The sequence below is a fragment of the Mycteria americana genome, chromosome 1 (genome assembly GCF_035582795.1).
Source record: "Mycteria americana isolate JAX WOST 10 ecotype Jacksonville Zoo and Gardens chromosome 1, USCA_MyAme_1.0, whole genome shotgun sequence".
In the NCBI taxonomy this organism is placed as follows: domain Eukaryota; kingdom Metazoa; phylum Chordata; class Aves; order Ciconiiformes; family Ciconiidae; genus Mycteria; species Mycteria americana.
Window position 1 is genome coordinate 210,988,118 of NC_134365.1, and position 9,828 is coordinate 210,997,945.

Consider the following 9,828-nt stretch of genomic DNA (forward strand, 5'->3'; position numbering starts at 1 on the left):
TAATCCTGCAATGAACAACACTGCCCTAGCTCCATTTTATGAAATTCTATTCAATTGTTATTGCAACAGAGCATCAGATTATGATTATAGTTATGTTTAATAAGCTCTTTATGTAAATTGATTCAAGAAAATAAGGATGCTTATGCAGATGACCGTGTAATTTGCTATAATTCACAGGATTTAAAGTTAAGCAATTCAAATTCAGTGCCTTTTGAGTAATGCATTTGCAAGACAAAGCCCCAGATTTCCCCCCTCTCCCCCCGAAACTGACAGTTAACATCTTTTGTTTTCTCCCTCTATACAGAACTAGGAATAAGCCACAGCTCTAATCATCTCCGATCTTTCCATTACTTCACATTTACCCCATGCAATACACGGCACCCAGTTACTCTTCCAAGAAAATAACTTTATTCTTCACCCTGTGCCCTCCCAGCAATGTGGGCCTATAACAAAAGGATTGAAATCCATACAGATATGAAAACTAGCAAAAAGGCTCATAGTCAGCTAATCTTTACATGGATCAAATTGACACGCTGCGCTATATTTAAACAATGCAATCCCTTTCCTGAACAAAAATCCACCATGTCTGCAGAATTCTTGATTCAATCTGCCATTATCAGAACAAGAACTTCTTAAAAGAAACGAAACCCTTGTATTGTAGAAAATCCAGATATATGCAAACTCTGCTAAAACCAGCAAGAATCATGTTTGCTGAAAAGGTGAGTAAAGGACATTTGTTCATGGGTGGAAATGCATTAAATTGTAGAATTTAAGGAAAGGAAATTATGATTCTGCAATACCTAAACAGGATACTGACCCAGACCTGTCATCCAACACAATCGCAAATGCAATTATACCAGAACCTGGGGAAACCTGAACAAAATCTTCTTGCCTGTCCCAGTGAAAAAAAGACTACAGAATAAGAAGGAAATTCTGCATTTGTAAAACAGGAAGACAGATGCATTACTGAGGTTGTTAGATGAAAAGTATTATATAGTACTGTGTCTTTTTAGCTGTTATATCACCTACAAATATGCATGTTGACTGCAGCTGACTTTCAGTCACCAATTAGAAACTTTGTTTGTTTTTTTTTTTAATAGAAAGCTTTAAGGATGTGTTTAACATAAAACACATCCTGCACTACAAAAGTTACTAGAAAGCAATGCTGCAGCGTCTCGTGCTTTTCCAACAATGCCAAATTGAGCAACACAAGCATCTGAAAACCAGGAAATGAAGAGTCAAATTTTTAACTGATACAGCCTTCAGTATCGGCTCTACAGCAGATACACCAGCAACATGTCATGTGGAACAATGTAGAGAACAGCAGCATAAAAAGAGTGCTTGAATTTACCTGAACTGTACCATACAGGACCTTCTTCCATCTGTTCTAAATTTCAATATTGCATATACTTCACCAGAAATAACCCCAAACTCTACCACTCCCTTGCAACATTTGCTTTAATCCTCACTCACATCCAGCTTCCACAATAAGAAAATCCTTGGGCAGCCAGCAAGGAGACCGACAGAGAAGCATGCACTAAGGGATACAAATGAAAGGATATAGGCACTCCTTCTAATCATTCTGAAAACTGTGAGGATTGAACCTTACTCGGTTTTTCCAGATACATCAGTACCAAACCCCTATCATCCAACACACTAGCCTATACATAAAGTGCTGGAGGTAGCTAGGAAAAGCATTGGTAACTTCACTGGCTCTGAGAGGGACTAGTATACTTTAATCCTCTCTTTTCTTGTCAGTGGTCTGAATATCCCTGAACCTGATGGTCTGACAGGGCACAACACCACATAAGGCAACTTAAACTCTGCATTAATGAAGTTCCATTAAATTAAATTTACTAAAAGTTAACTCCAAAGTAAAATGCACATAATGTTCTTCCTGCAGTTCAGATCTGCAATCCTACAGTAACTTCTATGCCTATGCAGAATCTCTCTGAAATCAAAGCAGCACGAAGGAGTTATAAAGTTGCCCCTGAAAAGGGTACAGCACAGAATTAAAAATATGTTTTTTATGTACTTTCCTCCCCAATAGCCTTAGGTACTGGTTTCCTATCAAAATTAAACAGCTTACCCTATATTTAGTATTCCCTACAAGAAACAAGGAAATTGGAAGAAAAAAAACAACAAAAAAACCCACAGCTAAAATAGTAGAACTATCTTTATTACAGAACTAAACAAAATGCTACTACTGCATCATTATGACAGAAGGCTGAGGTAGTGTGTACATGCTGAGAAAGATAATTGCAGAGTTTAATACCACTGTGGCTATTAAATGAAAATGAGATCATTATGAAGTTTAAAAAGACACATTAACCACAAAAATAAGATCTCAGACGACAAGAAATAAAATCCACACATAACAAGAGATCAGAAATAAAAAAATACCAAAGTTTAGTAGTAAGAAGTCTGCTAATACATAATTCATTAATTTTCTTGATTTTTGCTGAACCACTCTCCTTATAGTATGCAAATGGCAATTTTGGATATCCTGCTGTGAGGAGTCAGACCAATAAATAAATCATTACATTATATGGTACCCTGAAATTGTGATCACTATTGCATCATGGATACATACCTCAAGAGGACGTGGCGGAGGAGGTGGCAGGCTTGCAACTTTGGCTGCTCTTTGTCTTTCCACTTCCAGAGCATGTTTACGTGCATTTATTCGTCTTGGGGGAAAAAACAAAAACAAACAAACAAATCACGCACACAAAAAAACCCCACAGAAGAGAAGACAGAAGGAAAATTATTCAAGCAACAATGACAGCACTGTGCAAAATAAAAGACAAACCTAAAAATAAACAGATTCAGGTATACCTGAATCGAATGCTTGCGAGATAGGGATGGGCAAGCACACTGAAAAGTCAACAGAACTTATGCTGGAAGGCAGCACTGGAAAATTAATTTATTGAAGTAATGCAAAAATGTTAATACACACAAGCTTCTAAAGAACAAAGCAAAATCCCTGCTTTTCACTTAAGTTTTCAGAAGGCACATCACTTGAACATATTTTCATTGCTCAAGCGTGGACAAAACTAAGTATTTAATCAATAGGTCTCAGCTCTACTCAAGCACAACTATTCCCAAGAGTACACAGCTCATTTTTCATGCCAGCTCAAGTTTGGTCCAATCTGCTTAAAAAAACCCCAAAACTGCTAAGAAGGAAGATGATGACAAATGCAATAGGTCCTTTTTTCAAGTGGGTAACTCTCTATCAGGAACTGGCCTGAGAACATTTCATTTCATGTGTCACTGAATAGCTGTCAGCCAAAAATCTAGACTGAAAATAGCGATATACAGATGAAAGGCCCCCACTCCTTGAGAGTCTGTAAGGCCAGCTCGTATACTTGACATTTGGTTTTTGACATTTTGACTTAGTTTTAAAACTACAGTTCTTATCAAAATCCACAACCTTTGTCCAGAAGCATTAATTCTCTAACTCATAAAATTTCAAGATTAAAAAAGCTCCAAGCAAGAAGCATCAAGGTTTTTGCCTTTCACCTTGTGACACTGTAAAATGCATTCTATGCTTAATAAAACTAGATAACTATGCATACCGGGCTTGCTCACGAAGTAATTTTTCTTTTTGGTACTTCTGTTCTTTCAGGGCTTTCCTATGTCTCTTCTCTGCTCTTTGTTTCCTTTCCTCTGCTTGCTTTGCCAGAGCTTCTAAGTCAGGTTCCTTAACAATAAAATATTGCAAGCACTTAATAGAGGATTTACTCACTTCACATACTATCAGTGTGATATTTCAAATTAACTTTTCTTTCTCTGACATCTTCTTTATTCTCTTCTTCTCTACCACCAACAGCAGCAAATTTGCCACATTCCTCAACCAATGTAACCAAATATTGATGTGGAAACCTTAGCTTCTCTCTGCATCTCTTTGATAAAGAGGCTAGTATAAATATACTTACACATTTTAGCAAATGCTGACTAAACTGTACAGAGAAAGCATGTCACTACCTTTCAGTCATTAATTACAACAGTCATGTATCAACAGAAACATTTCTTTATGATTAGTTCTCTGTTCCTATGTCATTGGTACCACAGTTTTCCAGAAACTCATCCATCCTAGCATCAGAAAGGACTTTACAAAGAAGTTGATTTAGAGACACTGAGATACAGAAAAGTATAATGCTATTTTACTTGGGTTAAAAAGCCCTACTAATTCAGGAAGTAAGCTAGTCTGAAAAACTCATGCAAGAAATCTGTGGCACTGCTGAATTCTATAAACCTGGTTCAGAGTCAAATCTATGGAAAATTTCTACCCAACAACCTCAATGATCTCTCAAAGAGAGCCTACACAAGTTATAGAATTTTAAAAGTGAAAATAGGTCACAGGTGCAGAATTAAGAAGTGACACCAGACTGCAGTCTAGGCAAAGGCCCCTGAATCCCTTAACAAGACTTTTCATGTCACTTGAGCACCGAAGGAAAAAAAAAGTTAAGTGTATTTTCTTAACCATAGAAAAGATAGTTACATGGTAGAGAAAAAAAAGTTACTATATTACTGGTGTACTGGAGACAGTTATTTACCATGTGTAATTTAGTCCAGTACAGAGATACACTATCACATATGTGTACAATCTAACATAAACAAAATAACTTTAAGAGTTAGCAGCAAAAGCCTTCACAGATGGGCCTGGTAGACCATTTAATCCTGGTCTTGTGAAAAGGTATCTGCAAAGAAGTACATAAACATTTCTAAGAAGCTTCCATTCTTGAAACACCGTCGTTTTAGGTATTAGGATTGCAAGATCAAGAATGTAAAAAAACCAAACAGCAATCTTGGTATTTCTAGAACGTCAAGAATTTCTTTGACAACAATATTAAGCCGTTTTACTTACGTTCTCCTTGGCTTGTCGGTGACCCTCACCAATTGCTCTTAAGCTTGATAAATAGAGTTTTTCTAAGGCTTTCATCTTTTGATCCTGTGCTTTCTGCCATTCAGCTCTCAGTGCCTCCTCTAACTGATGTAGTTGTTCTTCTCTCTTCTGCTTTACTTTCTGTCTTATCTGCAAGGCAATATACTTCTGTTGCTCTCTAACCTGTAGAAATAGCATTTATGTTTTGTCAGCCACTTAAAAAAGCACAACATTGTTTTCAGCAAGTCTTTCCACAACATACTCTGTCATCCTTTCAGCTTTCCATCTCATCTACTATTCCATTAACAATCTATCCAGAAAATACTTTAGAGTTGCCATTACTTATTTCCAAAATTAATACTAAAATAATAAATTTAATCTTAGTTAAACATTTCAGTTAAAGTCCAAAGAGCAACATACAAAAACAAAAATGCAAAAATAAACAAAATGCAAAAACTGCTTGGAATATCCTTCCGTCCAAAAATACAACACACTAATTTATTAAAGACTCCTATTACAATGCAACATGGTTTAAAGAAAATCAGCAACTATACTGATAAAGACTGTTTACTAAGCTTTTGTTTTCCACTTTGTCAGTAAAACTGTCTTTGCTAAAGAGAAAAACATATCAAGAAAAAAGCCCAAGAGGGGTGAAAGATTAGTATATAGTAAACATCTTGAAGATGTATATTTTTTGAAGATGTGAAAGACCTGAACAGCTTGTGTAAGACAAAGCAGAGGAAGGCTAAGAAAAGAGTAAGAAGAGAAATGGAGAAATAGCCCTGTGTTCTAACAGCAGGACAGCAGAACAGAAATGGGAGAGAGAAGAGATGATCAACGGACATGTTCTGAAGAACATAAAGGTACTCAGACATTCTAAAAGGAGCAGTACTTAAAGCATTTAGAGCTATGAGGGTGGTGAGGCACTGGAACAGGTTGCCCAGAGAAGCTGTGGATGCCCCATCCCTGGAAGCGTTCGAGGCCAGGCTGGATGGGGCTTTGAGCAACCTCGTCTAGCGGAAGTCCCTGACCATGGCAGGGGGGTTGGAACTAGATGATCTTTAAGGTCCCTTCCAACCCAAATCATTCTGTGATTCTATGACATATTGTAGCAATTCAGTTTGTCTACTGGAAAGGTGTGAAGTCCTGCATTAGCTGTAGTTGTCTTATTTGTTCTGCATTATCACTGTGAAAACACCTGGAACACTGTAAGAGGTTTGAATCCTTACACAAGTGACACATCAGCAGGAAAGAGAGAACTGCATGTTCATGGCCAAATAAAAATGGTAGATACCAGGAAGGTGGCAGAGAAGAATAGATTCTGGAACAGAGGCCAAAGTGAATCTAACGAACAGAGATAGTATCACAAGCAAAATATGCACTTAGTAGTAAATAAACACAAGAAAAGGAAAATAATTCACAAACTAAATACAAACCTAATATACAATATTATGACCCTGAAATTTAGTTTACATGAAATAAATTTTTCAGTTAATGTTCCTAAATTATTTGTTACATCCTTAAATGAAATACACAACATGCAAAAACACAGGCATACTTGCTGTAGCCTGAGTTTTCTTCTTCTTTCATATTCTTCTTTCAGAAGCATGGTTTCTTCATTAGGACTAAGCCTCAATTTCCCAACTTTTGCAACTTTCCTCTTCATCTTTGGAAATGCTGAATAATCAACTTCTATGAAAACAAAATGAAAAACAGAAATTGTGCATAAATGATATAGGTAAACCAGCTATAAAAAACAGATATTGCCATAATCTTACAAATCTATCATGGTATCTAGGAGTGTGAGCTACAACTGTTCACATCTGTTCCAACTGTACTCAACAACATTGGCACTGTCTGTGTCACAGTCACAAAATGTACTGCTTTTGAATTCTTACGCTATGTAGCAAACTCTGCAACAGCATTACAGTATCCACATTCTACACTGTGGACCAGACAGGCACATCTGCAAAGGGAATAGCAAACACCATTCCACTCCTGGGAAGAAAAATAAAAAAAAAAAAACCCACCCTGCTGAAAACCACATCACACAGTAAAGCAGGCTGGTCACTTAGGTGATTGTCGTGGTTTAGCTTCAGTCAGCAAAACTAAGCACCATGCAGCCGCTCGCTCACACACACCCCTCCCCCCCCCGGTGGGATGGGGGAGAGAATCGGAAGAGCAAAAGTAAGAAAATTCATGGGTTGAGATAAGAACAGTTTAATAATTGGGGAAAAGAGGGAAAAAAAGAATAACAAATTGTAATGAAAAGGAAAACAACGAGAGAGAGAGAGGAACAAAGCCGGGGGCGGGGGACACGACGACACGACACGACAACAAAAACAAGTGATGCACTACATAATTGCTCACCACCCACTGACCGATGCCCAGCCTGTCCCTGAGCAGCTATCCGCTGCCCCCTGGCCAACTCCCCCTAGTTTCTATACTGAGCATGATGTCATATGCTATGGAATAGCCCTTTGGCCAGTTGGGGTCAGTGGAATAGCCCTTTGGTCAGTGGGGATCCTGGCTGTACATCCTCCCAGCTTCTTGTGCACCTGGCAGAGCATGGGGAGCTGAAAAGTCCTTGATTTAGTATAAGCACTACTTAGCAACAACTCAAACATGAGTGTGTTATCAACATTTATTCTCATCCTAAATCCAAAACACAGCACTAGACCAGCTACTGGGAAGAAAATTAACTCTGTCCCAGTTGAAACCAGGACAGTGATTTGTACTGAAATATTCTCATAACAATTATAAGATATAAGATACTGAGTTTGTTAACGTTTTTGACTGCAGTCCAAGGTTTTCTGCCTTGAAGACTGTGAAACTTCGACAACAGTCTGCATGCCAAGCATTTCACTAGAACACTAAAATTGCTCACTGACAATTTTTATTCAAGTTCTCTTAAGCAGCCATTTCAAATGATGTTTCCCTGTAGATTTTACCATGGAACCAGGATCTGCTGGTTCTACAGATCATTTCCCTCACCATTATTATTTTCATCTGCACAGCAAAAAAAAAAAGACTTTTTCAGCTTGATATGCAGCCTTGTCCAAAACTGCCCCCCCCAGTCTTTATTTGATCTTTAAATATTTGTATCCCTGAAAATACTCTCCCAAAACAAACCAACAAAGACTTTCAAAAGCCACTGTTTAGTTCTAAAAATCAAAAGCTTATTACTAGTGAACAATCCACATAGCACTAACAATTTAACCAACATGTTACACCTGGAAAGATTTCTTTTCAGTATCATAAATAAAAAAAAAATAACAACTCTAAAGAAAGCAGGTGAGGTGTAAAAACAAAATAATTATGCATAAGATACTTTTGATCCAGGGTTATTAAGCCAATGAATCCCAAGTTCATTACAGGATAAACAGGGACAGAATATCGTGGTTCCTGCTAGCCTTCCCTTATTCAGCTGATGAGGTACAAAACAGAAGTTTATCAACACACAAAATTAAGGAGCAAATGAATACATTTCCTGCCCCCCCAAAGAAAGGAAAATTTAGAGAACGAACAATATAAAGTCTAGATCTAACACTTAAAGGACAAGAGCAAAAGCAGATGACGCAAGTGCCACAGCACAGTAGTCAACATGTGCACAAATTCAGCTGCAATACGAAGCAATCGGTAAATAGACGACAGTTAAAACTAAGCCAGCCTTCCCCGGGAACACCGCACTGCTGAGGTTCTTGTGAGCAACGGTAACATCTCTCACTATCCCGCCCAGGACAGCTACCAAAAAGCACTTCTCCAAGGCCGGAAAGAGAAGCAGCGGAGTTAAAAGGTAACGACAAGCGCAGCGCGCCGGCCGGGGACTCAGATGTGAAGCGGGCAGCTCAGACCTGAGGCGGGGAGGATGAAGGCCACAAAAGCACGCGCAGGCCCCCAAGGAGAGCCCCACCGCCAGCATGCTCTGCCCAGGAGGCCCCGGGCCCGCTCGGGCCGCTCCCCATCAGTCACCGGGAGCCGCCACAGGGGCCACAGCCGCTCCAGCTCGACCGGCCCAAGCTGAGGAGGACAATGCGGAGGGAAGAGAAAGGAAAGTACGCCCTGCCCAGCCCCAGGACAGAACCCAACGCCGCCGCCTCCAAGCGGCCGCAACCCCGCGCAGGAAGGCGAAAGCGTGAGCGAAATGGAAGGGAAGGAAGGGAAGGAAGGGAAGGAAGGGAAGGAAGGGAAGGAAGGGAAGGAAGGGAAGGAAGGGAAGGAAGGGAAGGGAGCGGTCCCACGGCGGGGCTGCCCACACCTACCCACCGCTTCTCCCGCCGCCAACTGGGCCCTCCCAGCCACCGCCAACGGCTGCCTCCTCCTGCTGCGTCACCTCTAACGCTCACATCGAGCGGCCAATGACTGCGGGCGCAGCGGGAAACCAAGAGCCGCAGCGGGACTCACCTCCGCGCATGCGGAGTGCCCCCCTCGCCGCTTGCCGCCACACCGCCCAACGTTCCAGGCTCGCAACAGTGCGCATGCGCCACCGAGCCACCCTTCCTCACCTCCCAGTATGGCTGAGCCCTGCCCCTGCCTTCTGGTGGCCAATGGGAACGGAGGAAAGCTGTGACTGGCCGGTGAGGCCGAAGGCGGCGAATATAAAATGGGCGCTGGGGCTAAGGGAGGCGTTTGGCTCACTCCCTCTCTCCCGTCAGGTCCTCTGTTCTCAGTCAGATCCTTCCCAAGGACTGGTTTAAATGGGGTTACTGTTTTCCCCGCTTAGTCAGGCAATCTCAGTATGTATTTGAAGGGGTTTATTACTATGATTTTCTGACGGTGCTCCATCAGCAGGCCTCAGTCAGGGTTTCCGAGTGCTAAAGCTCATGTGGGAGGGGTATCAGCTAACCTAGAAATAGTGAGGAGCAGAACTAGCTCAGCACTGCTAGTTGTACCTCACTAGTTTCACCTCTATGTAGCTTTCTTGTTCAACGCTTTTTGGATGC

The 9,828-nt window shown here is 40.6% G+C and overlaps 1 protein-coding gene across 4 annotated transcripts in view; it reads right to left on the minus strand.

The window, feature by feature from the left end:
* CEP295 (centrosomal protein 295) overlaps positions 1-9,275 on the minus strand; it is a 45,449-nt gene extending 36,174 nt beyond the window's left edge. For 2 of the 4 annotated variants that reach the window (XM_075491101.1, XM_075491100.1), the window contains exons 1-5: positions 9,148-9,275; positions 6,444-6,577; positions 4,868-5,068; positions 3,576-3,700; positions 2,594-2,687 (exon numbers count right to left, since the gene is read on the minus strand). In XM_075491101.1, coding sequence (XP_075347216.1) covers positions 2,594-2,687; positions 3,576-3,700; positions 4,868-5,068; positions 6,444-6,551 — 528 coding nt within the window. In that variant the 5' untranslated portion in view covers positions 6,552-6,577; positions 9,148-9,275. Of the gene's footprint in view, positions 1-2,593; positions 2,688-3,575; positions 3,701-4,867; positions 5,069-6,443; positions 6,578-8,739; positions 8,858-9,147 lie in introns of those variants that run through there. The other 2 variants (XM_075491098.1, XM_075491099.1) reach the window with 2 other exon arrangements.
* Between the last annotated feature and the right edge of the window lie 553 nt (positions 9,276-9,828).